At 36.6% G+C, this 26,532-nt stretch overlaps 3 protein-coding genes across 4 annotated transcripts in view; all 3 read left to right on the top strand.

Annotated features, from left to right (window-relative positions):
- The window catches only part of LOC109000668 (putative phospholipid:diacylglycerol acyltransferase 2), a 17,307-nt gene extending 11,178 nt beyond the window's left edge, over positions 1-6,129 (top strand). The window contains exons 3-6 of one of the 2 annotated variants that reach the window (XM_018977623.2): positions 2,311-2,594; positions 3,090-3,420; positions 4,587-4,852; positions 5,269-6,129. In XM_018977623.2, coding sequence (XP_018833168.1) covers positions 2,311-2,594; positions 3,090-3,420; positions 4,587-4,852; positions 5,269-5,752 — 1,365 coding nt within the window. In that variant the 3' untranslated portion in view covers positions 5,753-6,129. The remainder of the gene's footprint in view (positions 1-2,310; positions 2,595-3,089; positions 3,421-4,586; positions 4,853-5,268) is intronic. The other variant, XM_018977624.2, reaches the window with a different exon arrangement.
- A 7,268-nt stretch (positions 6,130-13,397) lies between these two features.
- LOC109000651 (GDSL esterase/lipase At5g22810-like) lies at positions 13,398-15,174 on the top strand. The gene is made up of 5 exons (XM_018977603.2): positions 13,398-13,734; positions 13,839-13,969; positions 14,104-14,337; positions 14,408-14,663; positions 14,788-15,174. Exons 1-5 carry the CDS (start codon positions 13,491-13,493, stop codon positions 14,979-14,981), a joined length of 1,059 nt encoding a protein of 352 aa, XP_018833148.1. The 5' UTR covers positions 13,398-13,490; the 3' UTR covers positions 14,982-15,174.
- Positions 15,175-21,505: 6,331 nt separating this feature from the next.
- On the top strand, positions 21,506-24,494 carry LOC109000650 (GDSL esterase/lipase At5g22810-like). Its single transcript, XM_035685451.1, has 5 exons — positions 21,506-22,493; positions 22,611-22,738; positions 22,848-23,081; positions 23,567-23,825; positions 23,993-24,494. The coding sequence occupies exons 1-5, from the start codon at positions 22,244-22,246 to the stop codon at positions 24,196-24,198; spliced, it is 1,077 nt and encodes a 358-aa protein (XP_035541344.1). The 5' UTR covers positions 21,506-22,243; the 3' UTR covers positions 24,199-24,494.
- Positions 24,495-26,532: the final 2,038 nt, after the last annotated feature.

The raw sequence follows: 26,532 nt of genomic DNA on the forward strand, positions 1-26,532 counted from the left end.
AAATTGACTAAGTGTAAGTGAGGTGACTCGTGAGGAGGGATGCCCAAGACGGGCATGCCTGATTTGTGGGGTGGTCCTTTCTCCAAGGAAGGCTTGAGGAGCAGTAGAATGGCGAGAATTGGAAGCTTCCAAAGTAGTCGAAGTCACTGGTACAACATACAGGCCATCTTTAACGTGACCCTGAAGAAGTGTCTCTCGAGTGCATAAATCCTTCACAAGAAAGAATGAGGAGTGAAATTCAAAATACATTGAATTATCTAAACAAAATTGATGCACAGAGAGTAAGTTCTTAGCAATTGAAGGAACATGAAGAATTTTATGGAGAAGATATTTGTTAGATGAAGTGTAGAGATGACTGGAACCAATATTTTGTATAGGAAGAGTGGAGCCATCTCCAATGCCGACTTGATCAGTGTCACGATATGGTGTAGAATCTAAACTGAGGTTTGAGAAATCTTAGGTAAAGTGGTTGGTGGCTACTGTGTCGGGGAACCATTGATTTGGTGAAGAAGTAACATGAGGTAGAGCAGTGAAGTTGGCAGTTGGCTGCTAGTGAGGTAGGGGCAGGAGCTTGATAGGATTGGTTGAAGCGATGGTAACAAGAGAGGGCAGTGTGGCCTGGTTTTGACAGACTTGTCATAAAGTCGTGTGTTTGGCCGATTGGAAAAAAAAAAATTTGAAGACTACCCTCCACGCCGTCCACCTCGCTGGGTTGAATTGCATCCTCCATTTGAGTAACCAGGTGCTGATGGTGCTCTAATGCTGGTTGCATGAGCTGCAAGGCTAGTACCTGAAAGTAATGACTGAGTTGGGTGAATTAAGTGTGATTCGTGATTAAGCAAATAGCTGTAAATCTAATGAGGGGAAAGAGGATTTGGGCGTGTGGTAATGGCAGTGACAATAGACTCATAATCTGAGCCAAGGCTAGCCAACAAATAAATGGAAAATTGGGTAGGAGATAGAGGGTGTCCAGCAGCTCCAAGAGAAGCTGCTAGAGAGGTTGCTTTGTGGTAGTATTCCGAAATGGTTTTAGAACCCTTTTTGAGGGTAGCAAGTTGAAACTGTGTTTGGATTACATGAGCTGAGGATTGGGCAACATAGAGATTTTGTAATGTAGTCCAAATTTCATGTGAAGTAGTACATTCAAGGACTTAAGCTAGCACTGTATCGGACAAGGAGGAGTTGATGGCTGAGATTATGAGTTGGTCCCGTAAAAGCCAACGAGTGTATTCAGGATTGGTATGATCATCAAGGGTAGGTGACGGCATGGGAATGGACCCATCGACATAGCCATAAAGCCATCGCCTTTAAGGAAGGGTACAATTTGAGCTTTCCACAAGAGGTAATTGCCAATAGTGAGTTTAAGAGTGACAAAGTGAGAGGCAGAGCTGAGGATGGAGGAGTTGAGGGGTGGTGGTGGAATTGACGGGGTTGTTTCTGGGAGTTTTTTTAGAGTCCATTTGATCTGCTGAGAAGTAGAGAGAGCGTGAGCTTTATGGTAGCTCTAATACCATGAAGAGGAAAATAGAAAGGACGCAGACTAAGTGTTTGAGAAAAGGCCTCATTTGACTATTTTACTCTGAAAGAATTTGCATGTATCAGTTTTCCTTCATACACTACAAGGACCCTTTAGGCCCTATTTATACAAACTGTCTCAAAGCAATGGAAATTACATTTACAGAAATTTCATTTGGAATTTATAGACAGACTTGGGACCACTTGAGCAAATTCTGGTATTTCAAAATCAGTCCAGAATCTTCTAGACTATATTTCGAGCTTCTCCTTCTTATTCTTCTGATCTGGTATTGCAGCAGCTAGTGCCTTAACAAGAGTAGAGTAGTTGTGGCATTCATGATATGGAAAAATAAGAGCACCTTTCTTAATTTTAATATGAAGCCATGTTTCAGTAGAATAGCTACATTTCCTCAACATTAATAAGGTAAAGCTTTCAGGGACCAATAAATTTGGTTCTGATGTAGCAGAAAAGAATGAGAGTTATTCTGGAAAACTCAATTTTAACGAGTCCAATAACATGTGTTAGTTTGTTTAACTTGGAACTCCAATTATAAGCACGTTTCTTATGGCTACACTTGTTGCTCCTCCAAATTTACATATATGGAATCCGTGTTTTAAAACTCCATAGGAAAGGCAATGGATCATTCCATTACCTTATTGTCTCCAAGCACGCCTTACTATATTGTTTTCCTCTGTATATGTTGCTCTTAGCTTTCATAGCCATTTACTACCAAGTAAAAACAGAGAGATTAATGCTGAGTTTCACTGACATAGTTTTTAATTGGGGAAAAGCAGATCCGGGACCAAGCTCTTAGTAGATTGAAGAGCAACATTGAGCTTATGTATCTAACCAATGGCTATAAGAAAGTGGTAGTGGTACCCCATTCTATGGGGGTTATATATTTTCTCCATTTCCTGAAATGGGTAGAATCACCTCCTCCTACGGGAGGTGGTGGTGGTTCAGGTTGGTGTGCCAAGCATATTAAAGCAATCATGAATATTGGTCCAGCATTTCTTGGTGTTCCAAAGGCAGTTAGTAATATATTTTCATCTGAGGCCAAAGACATCGCATTTATCAGGTTCGTCTTTGCACTCTTTCCCCTCAGTTGGCATTTTTGATATTGAAAATTGACTACAATAATAGATTCTCAGCAGTTCTTATAATGTAAAGTCATGGAAGTGATTAACCATGTAGATTTACCTTTGATGTTTGTGAGCTATATAAACCGTATTATTAAAGTTGATGCAAACTTCTTCATCATTCCCTCGAAGGAATGGATATTCTCAAGTTTATATGAAGAGACAACACGATTCCACTCTATTGATTATGGCCCCATATACAGCATAAAAGAGGATGTGTATACAGCAAAACATAGTTTCAATAGTTAACAAATATGGCAGATTAAAAAATATTATCAAGCTGAAATCTTATAGGAATTGAAGTAAACTCATGAAAATTGCAATATAAATAGAAAATGTGTGCAAATTGTTTTCCATATAATGTCCACACATTCAGTAAGAAAAATTTCAATCTGTTCTAGTTTGTATTGGACTTGACTCTTTATCCCTTGCAGATCTTTTGCTCCAGGTCTTTTAGATTCAGAGATTCTTGGTCTTCAGACCTTAGAACATATCATGCGGGTTTCTCGAACTTGGGACTCCATCGTTTCATTGTTGCCCAAGGGCGGTGAAACAATCTGGGGTAACTTGGATTGGTCTGCTGAGGAAGGGCATGGTTTTAGTTTTGCAAAAAAAGGACAGGCCTCCATGAGTGGCAACAATTTGAACAACAGTAATCAAAGAAGTCTCCAACTGAAGGATCCTGTGAAATATGGAAGAATTATTTCCTTTGGAAAGGTAGCATCACAATTACCTTCTTCACAGCTATCTACTTTTGATTCCAAGGTACCATTCTCAATTTTTTTTTTTTTTTTTTCAGATTTTCTGTTGAATTAACTTTAATACTAAGTACACTACAGTATTTCTTGAGCTTGCAAGTTGAGGAAATATAATAGGATGTTCGATGATATTAACAATTTGTATTCTATTCTAGCCTTTTTGCATTTTCTATTTGGATGTGAGAGTAGGTCTTTGTCCTGCTGTCTGAAAGCCCATTTGCTTTCTCGGTTTCAGAGGACCTAACATAAGTTGTTCACCTTTTTCATTGAGCTTGGATTGGTAGTTGCATTACTGAGGCCTTAATGCATATTTTTCTTATTTTGGTAGCATTTACATGGCCAGTTTCTCCTTCTTATCACGTGTTAGAATAACAGACATCAAGATCTTAACTAGTGAGAGATGCTAAAACGTATGAATACTTGTGTAGACACAACAATAGCGTATCGGTTTCCACATAATGTTCAGGACATGTTTCAGTATGTCCTCTTTTCTTGACAGCCTCTGCCTCCCCTCATCGTTTTGGAAGTACTTCTAGAATTTAGAAGTGATTAAATTGAACACCATCGAGAATCTTAGACAAAATCGTGGTCCAGCAGTTGCATAGTATCCAAATCCTATGGTTAAAATAAATCATTCTGCCTTGTGTTTGCATCTAAAGACATCCTTGAGGGACAACCTCAATCTACTTGAGTGTAACAATCTCCTAGTTGGGTCATTCCTACTGTATACGTCTTGTGTAATTGGGTTACGCCCCTCTGTGTGTTGTGTAAGATTGGGTTATCACAGCTTATATATCTGAAATCAGCCGAAAATCTCTTATTCATCGTGCAGTGACTTGTCGGAAGTTTTTCACCTCCGAAACTGAAAGGAGGGCAGCATATCATTTCATGACATTTCAAATGGCTGTATGTGTGCATCAAGTTTGTCTTGGAGAACAAAATGGACAGAAAATTTCATTTACCCCAAAGCAAATAAAAATAGAATACACTGCTTGCTAAATTTAACTTACACATTTGGAAGTTCTAAAACTTTTTTTTTTTTTAAATTATGGTGACTGTGGATAATCCCAATTTAATACACTTGTTGTTGGATCCTCTCTTTCAATCAAAAAGTACTATTGTAATTTTCTTGCTTATGTTAGCATAAATATGAGGCTAATGGTTCATCAACAGGAATTTCCACGCACAAATACCTCAACTAATTTCAACTCATCATGTGGAGAGGTGTGGACTGAGTATGATGAGATGAGCAGGGAAAGGATCAGAAAAATTGCAGAAAATAAGGCTTACACAGCTAGAACTCTTTTTGATCTACTCCGCTCTGTGGCTCCAAAAATGATGCAACGTGCTGAGGCTCATTTCTCTCATGGGATCTCCGAGAATCTTGATGATCCTAAATATGAACATTACAGATACTGGTCCAATCCACTGGAGACCAGGTGAGTATGATCATCCTTGAAAGAGTTCTACTTCAGAAAAGTGTTTTGAGTAATGCATGCCTTTTTGCACTGAACATACACAATCCATCTTTGGCATGTGTAATCGATCCATAAACTATTTGTAACTATCTTAACTAGAACATGTTGTTTCAGATTTATGCATTTCTTTGGTTAATTATTTTCACATTCTTGACTTAATATTTCTCCTCCCCTCTCTTCTTCCCCCTCCAACACCACCTTTCTCCCTTCCAAAAACTATGGACAAATCTTTTTGTTCTTTAGTAATTTTGTTATTTTGTTATGCTTTTCTCAATCAAGCGGAGCACAAAACTTGGTAAAACTCTGGTTAATAATATTACATTATTTTTGGTTCCATAAACTTGGTCAATGGCGTGTAATTTGTATATTTGCTTCAGGCTTCCTGATGCACCTGACATGGAGATATACTGTTTATATGGTGTTGGGATCCCGACTGAAAGAGCATATGTGTACAAATCATCACCCTCTGAAAAGTGCAAGAACATTCCTTTCCGGATTGATAGCTCAGCAGAGGGAGATGAGGGCAGCTGCTTGAAAAGTGGAGTATATTTTGTGGATGGTGATGAAAGCGTGCCTGTTCTTAGTGCTGGTTTCATGTGTGCCAAAGGCTGGAGAGGAAGAACCCGGTTCAACCCATCTGGCATGGAAACACACATAAGGGAGTACCGGCACAAGCCTCCGGCTAGTCTACTTGAGGGGAGGGGTATGGAGAGTGGTGCGCACGTCGACATCATGGGCAATGTTGCTTTGATTGAAGACATTTTACGAGTTGCTGCTGGTGCCACTGGCGCAGAGATTGGAGGAGACAAGATTTACTCTGATATCTTAAGAATGTCTGAGAGAATAAATATTCGGCTGTGATTATATTGGATTTCTGAATCGTTTCCATGATAATTAGAAGTGCTGCTCACAAGGCACAGAGAGTGAAGTTACTAACAATACAATGGTGTTGCAGGACTGAGAACTCCTTGACAACTGCTATCAACTGTCATGCTGCCATCAGGGGCTGTGGGGGGGGCATTGCTTTGAGGGAAAAACTACTGTTGATTTGAGGGATATATACATGGGAAAAGGGAAACGATTAACTCTAGCAATCCAAGCAATCCAGCTAGTTTCTCTTAAACTCATTCATGTGAATAATGTGAGGTTGGAATGGGTGCTGAATTGTGGTGGTTATCATAAATGGGCTATCTATTCCTGTTCAAGGAGTAATTTTCTTTGTCTGTGTGATCAACTAATAAAAGAACTTTTAGCCTTTTCCTTCTCTTTCCCAAAAAAAAAAAAAAAGAATTAAGCTAATATCCCTAGGGAATCTTTGTTTAATTTATACCCGGGGATTAGATGAAGATTGTTTTGAATTTTCATCGTAGTACCTCAATGATTTTCATCGTAGTAGCATATAAAGGATTGATACAAGTAAAAATAAATAAATAAAAAATTATACAAAGAGAATGCTTAAAAAACTATAGAGATAATAGATATCAAGTAACCACAAAGGTATAAAAAAAAAAAAAAAAAAAACCACAAAGGTATCAAAATTATTACTATGGTCTTTGATAATATTAAAAGAAACTTGAAGATGAAAGGCTCCTTACAATTTATGATTACTAATTCGGCTCGGTTGGATACAGAAAGCATCTCACTTCATGTCATTTTATTATTACAATTTTTTTAAATTTTCAAACAAAATATAATAAACAATTTAATTTTTTTAAATTTTAAAATAGTAATAATATTAAAAAATAATATTATAATAATATTTTATTTGATTTATCTACAATCATCTCATTTTATCTTACTATCTAAACGAATCCAGTTGTATCTTTCATTATTTGCATCTTTGACTTTCCTAGACTTGTATCTTTACCATTTTATTTTTACTTTTTCAATAAAGAAAAGAAAATTATTCATTTTATTATAGGTATTGACGCATCATTATTTACCTCTTTGCCTTCCTTATCTCTTAACTATTTTATTTTAATTATTTTCAAGCATTGCGTGGGTTCACGACTAATATAAAATATAGACAGAAAACCTAGGTACAAAATATAATACCTCAGCCTAGAGTGCTGTTAACTGGCTTCAATGAATTATATATATTCTACTCGTCACTCTTTTTAAATTGTTAAAGGAATATTTTCTGTGGAGAAACACGAAAGTTACAATATTGAAAAATTCTATTCACTATCTCTTCATTATCCCGACATCGCATACTTGTTAAGAGAAAAAATAAAAAAATAAAAAAATGTGTATAGTCTATAAATGATGGGTATAATTAATTTTCTCAGATTAGGACTCCGTTGGTATTTTTTAATAATAATTTTTTTTACTAATAATGTTTCATTTAAGAGATCATTACTGTTGCTTGCTTCTGTTTTATTTTCTCTTGAAATTGGATGCATGTACGTAAGTCGTTTAACTTTTAGTACGTATTAAAATGACCGTTGATTGGCTGCCGTTATTACTCTTGATGGCCTATTTTGCCGTTTCTTTTATAAAACGTAAACTTTTTGTCAATTTATTTTTTCATTCATTACTAAGTTGCCATTTATTTCTTTCGGAAGAACGTTGGTTTTGAAGGGTTATTAAAGAGGGTTATTTAAGTTGGTTGCTTTAATTGTTTTTCCCATTTTACGTCCAGGTCGGTCGGTTTTTTGTCCAATAGGATATATATATATATATATATATTTATATATATTTGTTTGGTCCTTTGGTACTTGTGTGGAATATACTTTAGAGAAAGTGAGATAAAAAAAAAAAAAAAAAAGCTTAGTGGGTATATATTTTTGAAGGTATTTCCAGATAAAAGAGAGGTATTCTTTGAGTGGAGTTTTAGATTTAATCATTTGTGTAAAGTAGGTTTGAGTCATACGACGATCAATAGAACTGTTGTATCCTGCACGAGTCAAGTCAAGAGCAGTTCTGCTGTACCGGTTAATTTAAGACTTTGTACACTGCAGATGTCTGGTTTTGTTTGAATATTAATTTCATTATAATTTTTATTATATTATTTTGTATTTCACCAACAATTTTAAGGAGAATTCAACATGGAGCCTACAACTGAAAAATCTACGAAAAGTATTGGAGATATGAACAAGTCCTTCCGTTTCAGAGGATCTCATTTCAAGATATGGAAGTGCAAGGTGTTCTTCTATCTAATCATTCTTAATGTTTTTTATGTTCTCACAACAAAGAATCCTAGCAAGATCACTATCGAGAACATAACTGAAGCACAAGTGAAAGCTCACGAATAAAAGATTGAAAAATATACCAAAGATGAGTATAACTGTCGATGTTATCTTTTAAATTGTCTTGCGGATCAATTTTATGATTATTACAATACTACTTAAATCTCTGCAAATAAATTTGGAAAGTTTTACAGAGTAAAAATGATACGGAAGAAGCTAGAGTAAAGAAATATGTGGCAAGTCGCTTCTTTTGATATCAAATGATAGATGAAAAATCCGTTGCGGAGCAAGTGCAAGATTTTCAAATGGTTGTAGCAAAAGTTAGATCCGAAAGCATCAAATTTGGAGACAATATATTGTTTGTGGCATCATCGACAAGCTACCACCTTCATGGAGAGAGTTTCAAAAGTTGATGCGCCATAAACAAAAAGAGATATCCTTGCAGACCTTAATCACACGTATTTGTGTAGAGGAGGAAGCTAGATGCCAAGATGATTTGGTGTTTCAAAATGGTAATGAGGATTCTAGACAAAGGTAAACTTAATTTCTGAAAATTGTAGCTTGCCCAAAAGTCAAAATATAAGAAATAGTTATTTGAAGCCAAAAAGAAAAGATTTCAAAAAATTTAATAAACCTCACAAAAAGGGCTTTCAAAGCTAAAATGATAAGAACTAAGGACCCCATTCACAAAATCAAGCTTGTTTTGTCTGTGACAAAAGTGGGCACTTTGCTCGAATTTGTAAGTTTCGGAAGCGAGAAAATAAACCTCAACGTAACAGAGAAGCCATATGTAGCAATGATTATAGAAATTAACATGGTTCAATTTGTTGAAGAGTGGTGGACATATTCTGGTGCCAATAGGCATGTCTGCTATGATAAAGATTGGTTCAAAAATTTTACTCCCTTTGAAGAAGACAAGATTGTTATACTTGGTGATTCAAGTAAAACCGAGGTTTTTGGGAGTGGTGAGATTGAGCTGAAGTTCACCTCTAGACGTATATTAATGCTCAAAGATTTACTTTATACAATGTTTATGAAGAAAAATTTGATGTCAAGTTTTTTACTCAACAAAACGGACTTCAAACAAACTATGGAATTTGATCAATATGCAATTACAAAAAATGGAATTTTTGTGGGTAAGGACTATGCTCATGATACAATGTTTAAATTGAATATTGAAAATAAAGTATAGAATGTTTCTCTTTATGTGCATTATTTTTTAAATGTTTTGGTACGCATACTTATATCTTTCTTAGATATGGAATAAAAAAAATAATAGCATTCCATTTTTTTATATTGGAATAAAGTGATTTTTGAGCGAGATGTATTTTTTTTATGAAAAAAAAATTTCTTTTCAAATTTAAAAATTAGTGGGGGTCAAGTTTTTAGAAAATAATATATATTTTTTTTAAATATTTGGCTTCGACGTTTTTTTTTTTCCTTCAGTTCTTTGAGTTTTTGGGAGTAAAGCCGAATGTTATTAACTTTTTGGGTATTAAATGTATGTTCAGTGCATTTTGCGCGGAAATTTTTCAAGCGGTTTTATATTTACGTCGGCTGCCTCTATTGTTTTTATTGCCATTTGGTTTTATAAAACGTATTTGGTATTAATTTGTGGATTCAGTGATGTACCCAAAAGCCTTTCAAAGATCAATTTTTAATCACGTACGCTATTCTGAGTTGAATTTGGATATAATATATATATATATATATATATATATATATATATATATAGAAGGCTTTTCAAGCCGTTTAATGATTTTAAGTGCTTTATTGTATGCTTTGGCTGCCGTATTTTTTCCCAAGTTAACTATGGAGTTGAATTGCTTTGGCTTCAATAAAGAAGTAAATTAGTAGAGATTTATTTTTAGGAAAAAATCAGTTGAATTGTGATAGTACTACTACAATTAGTAGAATACAAAAACCGTTATTATAATGGTAAATCTAGATCCTCTAGAAGAAAAATACAATATTGTGAGATTTTTTTTTATTGATGGTGTTATTTATGTGGATCTACTAAACAAATCTTTGACAAGAGAAATGGTCTAGAATATATAGAGGCGAATGGGATTAAAACTCATAATTCAAGAGTCGTGTATGAGGATACCCAACCTGGGGATCAAAGATTCTGAAAACCGAATTCAATGGGAAAAACGAATCATATGATGGTCGTAAGAAATACATTACTTTTTATTTCTCGTTCCTACGATATGAGTGCATTTATCCTGTAATGTTGTGGAGAATGAGTTTTTGGAGAAACTCTTAATGAAAATTTGTAGATCTTATGAGTAGGGTGTAAGAATTACATGAGCACCCTTGACAAATTTCACCTATGTGAGTGTGGGAGTGGGGCCGCTCTTTTTGAGATTTGAGTTTATTTTCAAATACACTCATGAAATCGAGATGGACATAAGGCCATAATGTGCTGGCTAATAAAGCTCATGTCAACACCTAGGATACTATGTGTGAGTAATAATTTTTTATTTTCCCTAAGCAATTATAGTTCAAATCTGAAATTACTACTGACTCTGGAATAAAGGTTGTTATTTCATTAAGTGAGGGTTCAATGCAGAACATACTTTCATAATGTATAATAATCATTTTTTAGTTCTTTAGACTTTATCTAGAAGTATCTTTCTTATTTATATTATTTTTTATTATTAAAAAATAGTGGGAGAATGTTGGTATTTTTAATAATAATTTTTTTATTGATAACGTTTTATTTAAGAGATCATTACTGTTGCTTGCTTCGGTTTTATTTTCTCTTGAATTTGGATGCATGTACGTAAGTCGTTTAGCTTTTAGTGCGAATTAAAATGACCGTTGATTGGCTGCCGTTATTACTCTTGATGGCCTATTTTGCCGTTTCCTTTGTAAAACGTCAACTTTTTGACAATTTATTTTTTCATTGATTACTAAGTTGCCGTTTATTTCTTTCAGAAGAACGTTGGTTTTAACTTTTGAAGGGTTATTAAAGAGGGTTATTTAAGTTGGTTGCTTTAATTGTTTTTCCCGTTTTACGTCCTGGTCGGCCGATTTTTTGTCCAATAGGATATAAATATATATATATAATTGTTTGGTCTTAAAAAAATGAGATAAGAAAAATAAGCTTAATGAGTATATATTTTTTAGAGTATTTTCTGATAAAAGAGAGATGTTCTTTTGAGTAGAACTTTAGACTCAACCACTTGTGCAGAATAGGCTTAAGTCATACGACGATCAGTTGGACTGTTATATCATATATAAATCAAGTCAAGAAGAGTTTTACTGCACCGATTAATTTGAAATTTTGTACACCGCAGGGGACTTGAATCTCTTTGAAAAGAGCGAGATTTCCATACCTCAATCCAAACTAGTTTCGTTTGAATATTAATTTCATTATAATTTTTATTATATTATTGTGTATTTTACCAACAGACTCTTTCTCTCCCGCTCGCTCTCTCTGCAAAATAGACCACAGTTGTGTGTAGTGAGGTTGGACCTTCCATACGTAGGTGCTTAATTACAATCTTAATTTCTATTTATAAACCAGTGTTGAACATAGACCCTATCATGTGAGAGTACGAGGGTGCGTATTTTAAAACTTTTTCTATAAATAAAATCTTGTCATGTTAGCATTACAGAGAGTTTACCCTCCACACCGACTTGTAAATATAATTATTTCTCTTGATTATCATAAAGGAAAAATTTTTGCATCTGTCTACACCGGCACACACTCAATGCATTGAGTGTAAAAAAAAAAAAAAATGTGCATTGAGTGTTAAAAAAAAAAAAAAAAAAAATGTGAAGTGTGTGCCGGGTGTAGGCAGATGCATAGCAAACCCCTTACCATAAAAGACTTTGACTTAGTCGTATTATTGAAGACACTATATCTACACATTTTGATCATAACCCACCACCCTCATTACTCATCAATAATTGAAATATGGCTTTGTTCAGTGATTTTCAATACTTGTTATCATCAATAAAAAGTGTAACTTCAAGTTTGTGAACAGCCTGTTGTATTCAGCAGAGGAAGCTTTTGAGAGTTTGATACCCACCAAACCTCACATGGTAAGAACAGTATAAACGAACACGAAATCACAGTAAAGCATAACCCATAAGAAAAGGTAATCAAAGTCCACAATTCAGGTGCCCCAAATCAAAGTCTCTGGTATTGCTGCTTGTAAAATGGAGCTCAATTAATTTGGGTCCTTTTTTTCTGCCATTTAAATAGATTGAGGTGCTTAAACATCAGACTCTGTATTTTATTCTCTGGTTTGGATAGTGATTGGAGAGCTGCTGCAGAAGCACACAAGGGCACGCAATACAAAATACAAAGGTCTAGAAATTCTAAGTCCTACTGTCACTCAATTGAATTTTTATTTCGGGTTAAAAAGTATAGGGAGGGTGTCATTGAAGCTTGGACAGCTCAAACATACAACTTCATCACGCGATACTCCAATTCAATTTTATTGCTCAAAGAAGTCTTACATCATCTCATTGGAAACAACAGAATTACTCCAATTCAATTTAGTATTAAAGGTTCCCATGTGGATTTATTTATTTATGTGTTTAACATAATAAATAAATACATACATATTGGAAAATTTTGGAAAAGTAATTGCATTATATATCAAATGAAGAAAAAAAAAATTAAAAACATAGAATTCCAAATCCACTAACAAGGAATGATACGCATCAGTCACTATTCACTCCCACACCCCACACCTATAACTTTTTCATAGATTGTGGGCATGTTTTTTTATAGGGTATGATAGTATTTTTCATAGGGTGTAGGTGTGGAGTGGTGAATAGTAGCTGATGAGAAGAATTTTTCTCTATGAAAACTCGGGTTTTGATGTCAAGAACAAGAAAAACACAAAGCTTCTTAGAAAAATTGCCACAGATATAATTAGGAAATTAAAAGGGAAGGAAGTCGAGTAGAATCAGGCAAAAAGAAGGGGGGGTTTGAGAGGGTGATGGTTAACTTGGTACCTAACCTACCATTTAACCATCCATGTCTTTTTTATTCAATTCTACCATGAAATTTCTGAAACAAGAGGATTGCAATCAATTTGTAACTTTGACACGGAAGGATTTTCTACACCCAGTTATAAAAAACTGTGATCGCCAACCGACCGTATTTGTTGGCTTGGAGATTAGTGTCTGTTTGATTTAAAGATCATTAAGGCTAAATGATCCAAGGGTCGTAAAGGAATAAAAGGAAAACCTTCTGATATAAATGTGTATATATATATATATTGTTTTCTTTTAAGAAGAGAACGATACGCCAATCTCTCCAATGAGTACTTTTAAGCATCGACCTTAAAGCACTATATAAATTTGGATTTGCCTAACAATCCATCTTCAAATCCTCCTCTATACATATCTCTTGGCAAGAAACTCACTGCTTAAAACAGACTACAATCATGGGCTTTTCAAGAACTTCTGTCTTGGCTTTCTTCCTTCTTCTGGTTTTGGTGCTCTTTGTGGCAAATGGGCAGCCCCTGGTTCCTGCATTGTTCCTATTTGGGGACTCCGTTGTTGATGTGGGTAACAACAACCACATTCACACCATTATAAAGGCAAACTTCCCTCCTTATGGAAGAGACTTTACAAAACATGAACCAACCGGGAGGTTCTGCAATGGAAAGCTTGCCACAGACTTCACTGGTACATGACATGACATGAAATGATTCTTCTCCTTAAACATCAATGTCTTCAAGTTCTGGTTCTCTCATGGAGTTCACTTTTATTTGTGTTTACTTTAATGGCAGCCGAAGTCATTGGCTTCACTTCTTATCCACTAGCTTATCTTAGTGGAAGAGCCAGAGGATCCAACCTCTTGATTGGTGCCAACTTCGCCTCAGCTTCTTCCGGTTACTATGATGATACAGCCAATCTATATGTAAATCTACTACTGATAAGATTTATTCATTTATTTATCTTAATAGATCTCATCCGTTCATTTGCATGGCAAGATACATCCAGTGACTATTTTTAGCTATGAAATGGTATGAGTTGTGGATTATTGTGGCATAGGATGCGATCCCATTGAGTCGGCAGCTGGAGTACTACAGGGAGTACCAGAATAAGGTGGTCAAAGTTGCAGGGAGATCAAATGCTTCATCAATAATATCTGATGCAATCTACCTTGTTAGTGCTGGGAGCAGCGACTTTCTTCAGAACTATTACATTAATCCTCTTCTCTACGAGCACTTTACCCTTGATCAGTTCTCAGACATTCTCCTGCAATCCTTCACAAATTTCATTCAGGTTCCTCCCCATATGTTTATCAATGTTTTTTATCCCAAGCACTAAGAAATTAACAAAGTCCTTGTGACAGAAACTATATGCATTGGGAGCAAGGAGAATTGGAGTAACGACATTGCCACCATTGGGATGCTTGCCAACAGCTATCACAGTATTTGGCTTGGGTAGCAACGAGTGTGTAGAAAGGTTGAACAGAGGTGCAGTTTCCTTCAATTACAAGCTCAATGCCACATCCCAGGGGCTGCAAAATAACCTCCCTGGCCTCAAATTGGTGCTCTTTGACATCTACCAACCTCTCTATGAACTTGTCATAAACACCACAAAACATGGTATGCCAACATCTACAGAAAAAAAAAATGAAAAAAAAAATCTATTTACGAGTCTGTTTATCGACGCACTAGACACATGTCGGAACATGCCACCATGTCAACTAGTTTCTTGTTGTGTTAACAGGGTTTTTTGAGGCAAGGAAGGCATGCTGTGGAACAGGGTTGCTAGAAACCTCAATACTGTGCAATCGGGAATCGGTAGGGACGTGTGCAAATGCATCAGAATACGTATTCTGGGACGGTTTCCATCCCTCGGAGGCTGCAAACAGCTTTTTATCTGATAGCTTGATTTCAAGTGGCCTTTCTCTGATCTTCTAATAATCCAATATTTGCAACTACATCTGCTTTGATCTTCTTCACCATGATCTGGGAGAGTTTGGTTTATTGTTGTTATGTTTCTTGTGGTTTTATTTGCGATATGGATAGAAAAAATGTGCTATATTTTATGTGACTATGAATAATCCTTTTGGAATTGTAAGAAGAAATCAGGGAATTTACATTTTACAATTCAGAATTACCACCATTTTTCAATTCATGTCCCGAGTTGTCAAAATTGGTGATTGGCAATTTACGCTTTAAATTATCAAAATTTTAATATCTGACTAGTGAGTTCAATGAATCTTAATCGATGCTATAAATAATTAAACACAGGTCTGCAAAATATTCGCCCATTTTTTCAACTAAACAAAATGACATAACCAGAAAATTTTCTCTGATTTTCTTGGAGACCAAACAAATTTAACACTTCGCAAATAAAAAATCAAAACATAGAATCTGTGAAAACAAAACGTAAACAGAAAAATTAAATGGGAGAAAAATAAATTGAAATGGGATTCGAACATCAATGTGATAGAAAAAGAGTGAGGACTTGAAGATAATAATATTGATCGAAAAAATAACTTTTTAAATAATTATTTAAATATACGACATCATATTGTTTTTTAACAAATGATATTGTTCGAAAAACAAAAACATGGGCTGATGCCTCTCTGCGGAAATAATTGGATTTAATTCCAGAATTACATTAACTCAATTATATATATAAAAAAAAATATATATATATTGCAAAAACTCGCACACCCCTCAATAGAGGATGAGCCATCTGAGGTGTTGGCGGCTCCAATCGCCATCCCTTGCAGAGAGGAATCGCTGATCCCTTGTTAAGTGTCTTATTCTCTAGGACTCAAGAAATGCAGAATACAAGCCATTAACAATTCAAGAAGTAAAGAAGAGGCAGGAATCTTCTTTATTTGCAGAAGAGAATTTCGAGCATTCTCCAAGCTCCTTACAATCAAACTCAACTCAATTTTCCCGATACCCTGCCTATACCCTGCCCTTCCTTTTATAGAATAATCGTAAGAACTAACAAACTAACAGATTCTAACTAACTCTTATTTCTGTTACAACAAGAAGAACAAAAACGACGTCGGCTTATTACAGAGAACGCACCGTTTAACTAAACCTTGTTATTACATGAATTCAAACGCACCGTTTCATTAATTCTCTAAACGCCCCGTTTGACCTTGGTAGTTAATTCCGTTGCTTACACTCGTGATCTTCATACATCTGCTCGCTCTTTCTTCCATCAAGACTTCTTCACCCAGAGCACACCTCACAATCTCCCCCTCTTAAAGGACTTCACCACCACAAGTTCTTTATCCAGAACACACCTCACAATAGAGTTCCCACAAGGTGTGGGTAGAGTTGTCGCAATTTCCACAAGCTTTCCCAAGAAGAATCCTCCACTGCAGCCCCCACCCAACTCACAAGTACTTCTGTCACATTATGATTACCACTTTTAGAAACTCTTCTCTCCAAAATTTTCTGAGGCTCAGGTTGTAACTGACCACTCGAATCAGTGGGAGGTAATGTTGGTAAGGGTACAATATGCTGGCCAAGTTTCTTTTTTAAACACGACACATGAAAAACTGGGTGTATTTTTGATGAGCTGGGCAAATTTAGTTTATAAGCAACAGATCCCAACTTTTTCACAATCTGGAAGGGTCCATAAAATCTTGGTGCTAGCTTCATGTTATGCCTCATTGCCACTGACTTTTGCCTATAAGGTAGGAGTCTTAAAAAGACCCAATCACCCTCTTCAAAAGATCTTTCACTTCTATTTTTGTCAGCATAGAATTTCATCCTATGCTGTGCCTTCTTTATATTCTCTCAATAAGTTCCACAATTCCTCCCTTGACCTGAGCTGCCTATCAACAGCATCATTAGAGCACGTACTTGAGACATAAGCCATCAACTTTGGTGGTGCATAGCCATAGAGAGCTTCAAATGGAGACATTTTGATGGAAGAATGCATAGTAGTGTTGTAACACCATTCAACAATTGGTAACCATGAAGTCCATTCCTTTGGTTTTTGACTGCAATAACACCATAAGTACCCTTCCACACATTTATTCAATGCTTCTGTTTGACCATCTGACTGAGGATGGTAAGAAGAACTGAAATCCAAGGAGACCCTTGCATCTGAAATAACTGTTTCCAAAATGAACTAGTGAAAATTGCATCTCGGTCAGAAACAATTGATCTTGGTAGCTCATGCAATTTGAACACCCCAGAAAAGAAAACTTGAGCAACCTTAACAGCTGTATAAGGATGTGAAAGGGGAAAGAAATGGGCAGATTTGGTTAGTCTGTCCACCACAGAAAAAACCACAGAAAATTCATTAGAATTGGGCAACCCATCAATGAAGTCCATGGAAATATCCAACCATGGAGATTGAGGTATAGAAAGTGGTTGTAACAGACTAGGGTACTCCACATTTTCATACTTGCTGACTTGACAAACTTCACATTCTTTCACCAGCCTTCTGACATCTTTCCTCATGCCTTCCCACCAAAAGTCCCTTCTTGCCCTTTGTAAGGTCTTATGATATTCCACATGATTGGGGATTGTTATGGATGAATTGCAGCACCTTGGAGTGGAATGAAGTAGAAGGAATGACAACCAACTTCCCATTCCTCAGCAACAAATCTTGCTGAATGGAAAAATATTTTGGTGCCTCCTGACCCTGCTGCAACTTAGTCAGAAATGCAGAAAATTTAGAACAGGAAGAATAACTTCCTTTCAACTCTTCAATCCACAAGGGATTTGGAAAGGAAATCATTGCAAGCACTGGCTGTTCTTCCTCATCTCTTCTCGAAAGAGCATCAGCTACTAAGTTCTCTTTACTCTTCTTGTAATCAACTGAAAAGTCATAACCAATCAGTTTAGACACCCACTTGTGCTGTGACTCAGTGCCTATCTTCTGCTCGACCAAAAACTTCAATGCTTGTTGGTCAGTTTTGATTTTAAAGAAGTGGCCCAATAGGTAAGGTCTCCATCTCTGGACAGCAGACACTAGAGCTAAGAGCTCTTTCTCATATGTAGACAAAAGTAGTACTTTTCCCTTTAAGGCTTTGCTATAAAAGGCAATAGGTTGAGAATCTTGCATCAAGACTGCCCCAAGGCCCACACCAGAAGCATCACACTCAATGGTGAACACTTTAGTGAAATCTGGTAGCCTCAACACAGGAGGATTGCTCACAGCTTTTTTCAAGAGCTCAAAGGCAGCAGCAGCTTTATCATTCCAACAAAAGGAATTTTTCTTCAACAAATCTGTCAAAGGTGCTGCTATGGAGCCATAACTGCGTATGAACTTCCTATAATAACCTGTTAACCCCAGAAATCCTCTTAAGGACTTCAAGGTTTTAGGAATAGGCCATTGAATCATGGTTGCTGTCTTGGCAGCATTAGTTTGTACCCCTTTCCCCGAAATAATGTGGCCCAAGTACTCGATTTCATGCACACCAAACTTATATTTAGACATCTTTGCATAAAGTGTATGCTGCCTCAAAATGCCCAACACAGTTTCTACATGCAACAAATGATCACCAACATTTTTGCTATACACCAAAATGTCATAAAAAAAAAACCAAAACAAACCTTCTTAAGAAGGGTTTGAAAATATGGTTCATTAATCCTTGAAAGGTGGTAGGAGCATTAGTAAGACCAAATGGCATTACCAAGAACTCATAATAGCCTTCATGAGTTCTAAATGCTGTCTTGTGAATATCCTCGTCCTTTATACGAATTTGATGATATCCAGCCCTTAAATCCAGCTTTGAAAACACATGAGCTCCAAACAGTTCATCAAGAAGTTCATCAATTACAGGTATTGGAAATTTATCTTTAATGGTTTCTTTATTAAGGGCTCTGTAGTCGATGCACATACGCCAAGATCCATCAGCCTTCTTAACCAATAACACTGGTGAAGAAAAAGGGCTTTGGCTGGGTCTTACTACACCAGTTTGCAACAATTCATGTACAATTTGCTCTATCTCGGATTTCTGGTAATGAGGATACCTGTAAAGTCAAACTATAACAGGAGAAGCCCCATCCTTCAGGTTGATTGAGTGATCAAACTCTCTTGTTGGTGGCAATCCAATAGGTTCAGCAAACACATCTTGGAATCCTTCAAGCAACTCAGCCATTGGTCCTCCAGTACATACTTCATTATGTGGTTGCTCCACAGGCCTTAACTGTAACAACCATGCTTGTTGACTTATAAAATCTGATTTAATTGCCATAGTTCCTGACAACATGTGAACACTTGCAGCAGTCAACCCTTCAACTTAACCATCTGCCCATTCCACTCAAAACTCATTGACATATCAATAAAGTTCCAAGTAATGTTGCCTAAGGGTTTTAACCATTAAACTCCAAGAACTATATCACATCCTCCCAATGTTAATACATGAAAAGGAACAGAGAACTTGGAACCTTGAATCTTGATTAGTTCTTCACCCCTTCCCTGGCTCAAAATCTTATCACCATTGGCGACCCTTACTTGCAAGCTGTAGTCTTTTCTGACATTCAACTTAGCTTCTTGGACCACCATCGGATCCAAAAAGTTATGTGTGCTTCCATAATTTATAAGAATTTCAACTGAACAAAGGCCAATCTTGCCATGCAACTTCATAGCATTTCCATTACTGCAACCAGAAATAGCATTAACAGAAACTTCTAAAGAGTCCTCAGCATCACCCGATACCTCTCCCTCTTCTATGATCACTGATTCTTCAATAACAGGCTGGATTTTATCCTCCTCCGCTTGGATCAAATAAACTCTGGGATTCTTGCACACGTGACTGGAATTCCATTTTTCTTCACAATGATAACAGAGGCCTTTCTTCCTCTTCTCATCCATTTGTGAAGAAAAAAATCTCCTTGTTGGTACCCCATGCTTCTGAAACTTGGAACTATCATCCACAATTTCCCCATGGCTCTTAACAGGCACTGCTGTGTTGTTTTTCCAAGACCTCCTTGATGCCAAAACATATTCTTCCTGAATCTTAGCAAGACCGAAGGCAGCATTAAGATTTATAGGGTTAAGCATTTTTACAGGAAGTCGAACTTCATCTTTAAGGCCACTCATGAAACAGCTTAGTTTATGCTTTTCTGACAACCCCTTCAGTCTATTGGACAAGGCTTCAAACTGTGCTTTGTAAATAGCCACAGAAGATACTTGTTTCAATCGTGTTAAGGACTCCATAGGATCATCGTAGGCTGTAGTATCAAACCTGACCAGCAAGGCTTTTACAAATGATTCCCACGTTGTAAAGATATCCCCATCCACTGCATCTTGGTACCATACGAGGGCCTCACCCTCCATATGATATGAAGCCATTAAAAGTCTCTGATTCATCGAAACTTGATGATATTCAAAGTATTGTGTTACTTTAAAAATCCATGCTCCAGGATTAGAGCCATCAAAATGGGGAAAGTCGAGTCTAATGCCCCTTGGAAACCTCTCCTCTTGATTCAAATGCCTACCAAACGAAGTTTCTTCATGATTCTCCTCCCTGCGAGAGTTAACTTGCTGAAACTCAACCAATGACTTCAACATATCAGAAAATTGATTGAGTCTTTCGTGAATGCTATGAATAGCATGGTTGTGGTCTTCTAATTGCTTCAAAACAGCTTCCTATTGAGCCTTCGAAGCAGCTGCGCGCGTGCTTTCAGCCATGGATCGCCAATCTGATACCAATTGTTAAGTGTCTTCTTCTCTGGGACTCAAGAAACGCAGAATACAAGCCAGTAACAATTCAAGAAGTAAAGAAGAGGCAGGAATCTTCTTTATTTGCAGAAGAGAATTTCAAGCATTCTCCAAACTCCTTACAATCAAACTCAACTCAATTTTTCCGATACCCTGCCTATACCCTACCCTTCCTTTTATAGAACAATCGTAAGAATTAACAAACTAACAGCTTCTAACTAACTCTTATTTCTGTTACAACAAGAAGAACAAAAATGACGTCGGCTTATTACAGAGAACGCACCGTTTAACTAAACCTTGTTATTACATAAATTTAAACGCACCGTTTCATTAATTCTCTAAACGCCCCGTTTGACCTTGGTAGTTGATTCCGTTGCTTACACTCGTGATATTCATACATCTGCTCGCCCTTTCTTCCATCAAGACTTCTTCACCCAGAGCACACCTCACATCCCTTCGTCCATGGCCGTGGTTCTCGGAAACTTAAAAGCTCTTTTGTCAGTCGCCTCCCTTCAGGCCATGGTAGTGGACAACAATAGCCGTCCGGTTGCTCTTGACGTCGTTTTTTCTAACTTGTCGAAGAGATCGGAGCCTCACACTTTCTACCACGCTTCTATTGCTTCCAAGAGCTTCGACTCGGACGAATAGATTCGGAATCGGAGAGTCGAAAGTACGGTGGACCCGCATGGGTTTTGACAAGGACTTGATGCGAATGTTGGCGTCGACTCTACATTTAAACTGAAGACTAGTGGCAGAAAAAAAGGCCATTGGTATCAAAAGTTTTGAACTTTTGTTCAATTGGCAGATAGAGAGTGAGTATTTATCAAGAGAATTTGGACATTTTTTTGTTTAGAGAGTTAGTATGTGACTGTGGTATCCTTTCTGTCTCAGTGCTTTGCGATTGAAGAAGCTTTTCTGTCATTTTTCTTTAATCACTTCTCACAAAAATCCAGAGAATGGGGCGGGAAAGGCGAGAGCGAGGTGAACTTTGTTGGCCGTTTGAAGCGTTGGCTGTCGGCCATGTTGTGGGTGAGGGTGGTCCTTGGTCATGGGCTTTGGCAGTCCAGTAGCATCAGCAAACACGTTGATGGCATGGCTGTTTTGTTAATCTAATAACCTTTAGTTTTGATGAATTTAATGTTAGCGACATGTTTTGTTTACACGATCATTTAACAATCCATTTTTTTCTCTTATCCACGGATTGCCATCAATTGCTTTTAATGTTGTCATAGAAGAATTTCCTAGATTGTTCTCACTCTGGCCACCAAATATAAAAATTGGTCATGTTTCTTGCACCTATGAACTGTCCAACCCACCATCTTTGTTGGCTTGGGGATTACTGATTAGTATATGTGTGAAAATTCCAAAGATCAGAGGTTCGAAGGTTGGTGGCAGAATAATAAGATGAAGAACTATAATCTCTACAACGTGTTGTCCTACTTTAAATTCCCATTTCCTTAACAACTCATCTTCATAGCCTCCTCTCTCTCTCTCTTGGCAAGAACCACACTGCTTATAGTTATAGCAGATGATATTTATGGGTTTTCCAAGTTCTAACTTGGCTCCCTTTCTCACTCTGTTTCTGGTCTTCTTTGTGGCTAATGGGCAGTCTTCGGTTCGTCCATTTTTCATATTTGGGGACTCTGTTGTTGATGTAGGGAACAACAACCACATCTATACCTTTATAAAAGCAAACTTCCCTCCTTATGGAAGAGACTTTGTTACTCACGAACCAACTGGGAGATTCTGCAATGGAAAGCTAGCCACAGACTTCATTGGTAAATGATTCCCATGACCCTCAATTTTTTCAGTCTCCTTAACAACCAAATTATGATACTTTTTTCACTGGTTTTCTCTTATGAACTATTGAATTTCTGTGTTTTCTTTGATCGCAGCTGACATGATAGGCCTGACTTATCCACCACCTTATCTTAGCGGAAGAGCCAGAGGAACAAACCTCTTGATTGGTGCCAACTTTGCCTCAGCTTCTTCTGGTTACTATGATGCAACAGCGAACCTATATGTAAATATACTACACTATGAACACAACTTTTTCTCTCTCTGACTCACTCAAGCTCCTTTTCTTTTGTTTCCTGTTTTTGGTGATATGATTTGTGTTTTTCGTGGCATAGCGTGCGATCCCATTGAGTAGGCAGCTGTTGTACTACAGAGAATATCAGAACAGGTTGGCTGCAGTTGTAGGGAGATCAAATGTTGCATCAATAATATCTCGTGCAATCTTCATTGTTAGTGCTGGGAGCAGCGACTTTCTTCAAAACTATTACGTTAATCCTCTTCTCTACCTGGCCCTTACTCCTGATCGGTTCTCAGACCTTCTCATACAATCCTACACGAGTTTCATTCAGGTCCCTCACTCATATCAATTTCCTAACAGAGATTACTGGTGACATTCTTTAATTTTAAACGCACGCATGTAGACAGACAATTCATTCTAGTTAGCTAGATCATTCAGCACACTATAATTATTATGCCGATGCGAGTGCCAATGGTATATAGCATCATCACCCTCAAATTATCAGGGGTTGTATACTTTACACCCCAATTTACTGAAACTGACACATTGTATCCTCAAAACTATTAAAAACTAGCACTTTGCACCCTTTCACTGAGATCCGACCTTCAATCACATTTGAATGATGGTGTAGAGTATAGGTTTTTGAAAGCTGAAAGGTGTCATGCGTCACTTTTGATAGTTTGGAGTGTGAAACCCCTGATATTTTGAAGGTCGGAAACTTACTTTTCTGGTTTAATTATGTTTGCGAGCAATATCAATATGAGATTCACAAATTTCTTGGGTTTATTATCTGATGAACAAAACATTTGGTGACAGAGACTCTATGCATTGGGAGCAAGGAGAATTGGAGTGACAACACTGCCACCTATAGGATGCCTGCCAGCAGCTATAACGATATTTGGGGCGGCGGGTAGCAATGCGTGCGTGGAAAGGTTAAACAACGATGCAGTTTCCTTCAATTACAAGCTCAATGCTACATCTCGCTGGCTGCAAAATAACCTCCATGACCTCAAACTGGTGGTCTTTGATACCTACCAACCTCTCTACGAAATTGTCACAAACCCTTCAAAATATGGTACATCAACTACTTGTGATTTGTCTCGTGCATGCCTAGCAAAGGCCCCAAAGTTTACCACCATTTTGCTCAAAACCTGTTAATAGTTGACAATAACATCTATCTCATTAATCATGTAAAGTTGTTGGATATTGATAGAATAATTATCATAACTTGTTTGGTTACAGGGTTCTTTGAGGCAAGGAGGGCTTGCTGTGGAACAGGCTTACTAGAAACGTCAATACTATGCAATCCACTATCCGTAGGCACCTGTGCAAATGCATCAGAGTACGTATTCTGGGATGGTTTCCATCCCTCGGACGCTGCAAACCATGTTTTGGCTTCCAGGTTGGCGCCGAGTGGCATCTCCCTGATCACCCCGTCACATCTTTGAGAGCTGGGTTACCATGATTATTCTGGTTTTACTTGCAACGTGGATGGCAAAAGATGGTAGATTTATATGAATAGAGATCATTTAGACCGTTTATTAATTATACTAGTTGCGAAAAACTGAGCCATGCGCGAGAAAAATCTTTAATCTTTAATCTTGTTTTTAATCTAATTGTGAAGTTATTTGAATGCGTTTATTTTTTTTATTACTAGTTTTAATGAATTACATATGGTGTAAAGAAAATGAAATGTTATAGATGAAAGATGATATGGTATTTTCAGCTTTAAAATTTTATGATCTTTCCAATTAGTTTAAATATAATTACTCAACTGGATTATACTACCCAGAAAAAAAAAAACGATCTATTTGTGTGAAAAATACTAAAATAGTAGGCTTGCTACTCGCCGGCCAGCCCGCCACCCCATACCTGCATGGGCAAGGGGCTACATATGGACCCAAGCATCCAGCCCCGTCCCGCATGGCCGGGTGAGCCTGCCCAACTGCCGGGTGGACTGATGGCCTTGCCGTCCATTTTGAAATCTGCCAAACGCTCTAAGGTAGTGTTTGGATGTTGAAGTGAGTTGAGTTGAGTTGAGTTGAGATGATAAAATATTGTTAGAATATTATTTTTTAATATTATTATTATTTTGAGATTTGAAAAAGTTGAATTATTTATTATATTTTGTATTGGAATTTGAAAAAGTTATAATGATGAGTTTAGATGAGTTTGAAAACCAATCTATGTATCTGCTTGCCAAATGTACATATCCTTTCACTAAATCCACACATCAAACAAATAGATTCAACAAAACAAAAACAAACAAAAAATACACAGATCAAACCTCTATTAGATACCCACGGGCCACGGTGTGGCCATGGGTTTGCTTAGAGAACCACAGCCACGACGTAGCCCATGGGTATTTCACGTAGAACTATCTTGAAAAGAAAAACTGGATGAAGAGAAGAGAAGAAGAAGCAGAAGAAGAAGAGGAGAGGACGTGCTGAGAGGTTGGGGCCGACAATGTGAAGGAGATAAAAAAGACGGGGAGTCTGGATGGCGGGTGGGGTTTGAGAGAGAAGAGAGAAGGAAAGAGAGAGATTGGGACTCTGTTTAGGATTTTTTTCGCCTTATATGCCCTTGGGCCTTGTGAGAGAGAGACGGAGATGTGGGGAGGGAAGATAATTTGAATAAATATAAATAGAAATTATTATTATGAGTATTTATTTTGTATTCATGATATGGCATCATCTAGACTATACATCTCTTTAAATGAGTGTTGGGAACAATCAACTAGAAGCAGTCACACAGTGAGTATAAAGTGTGCACTGCTATAATAACTTTTCTCTAGTATTACTCGAGATAATTTACCCTAAAATGAAACAATATTGTTTTATTCTATTTTTTTAAATATATTTAGGATATATTTATATATATTTATATGGGCCTTGCAGACGGGATAAACCCAAGTGGGTCCAAAGCCCAACCCGACACCGGCCCCTACCTATGTGCATGGGTGGGCGTTCACCTGGCCGTTCGCCACGAGCAGAGGCCAGGAGGGCTGAATACAGATACCTGGCCCCAAGCTTCTAAAATAGTACATATGATTTGATCACATATTACTAGAGGTGTAACCGGTCTGATTTTGAATATATTTTAAAATCGAACCGGTATACACCGATTTTAAAAATTGAATAATTGATACTAGACTAATTTATCATCGAAATCAAAACTTCTGGTCTAGTTTTATATGTTTTTCCGATATAATTTTAATGATGAAAACCTCACAGAATTTTTTAGAGCAGAGAAAGATAGTAAGAGTTGTGTCCAATTATTTACAAAACTAAAAATACATATTTAATACATATGATCAAATGCGTAGAAATGTATTTATAAAAAAAATATATATTGTAATTTATTATGCCATAAAATTAATTTATTCTTGATATATATATATATCAAAAGTATGTTTATATTAATAACTTAATGTTAATGAATATATTTAAGATTAAAATTTTATATTATATTAATTTTATGTTATTAGATTATTAGACATGAATAATAAGATTTTAAACTTTGATATTATATTAATTACATTAGCATATAATATATATTAATATAATATAAAAATCATATATTTTGTATGTAATTAAAAAATAAAAAAATTATATATATATATATATATAAATCGATCCAGTTCGATCTGGTGTTATAAAAAACAAAGTCAGAACTAGATCGGTTTTGAACCTGTTTTGCAAAATTGGAACCCGTGTTGGACCGAACCGAACGGTGAACACACTGGTTCAGTCATATTCACTAGTTTTCTATTTTTTTTTTCA

This window comes from Juglans regia, chromosome 14 (genome assembly GCF_001411555.2).
Source record: "Juglans regia cultivar Chandler chromosome 14, Walnut 2.0, whole genome shotgun sequence".
Classification (NCBI taxonomy): domain Eukaryota; kingdom Viridiplantae; phylum Streptophyta; class Magnoliopsida; order Fagales; family Juglandaceae; genus Juglans; species Juglans regia.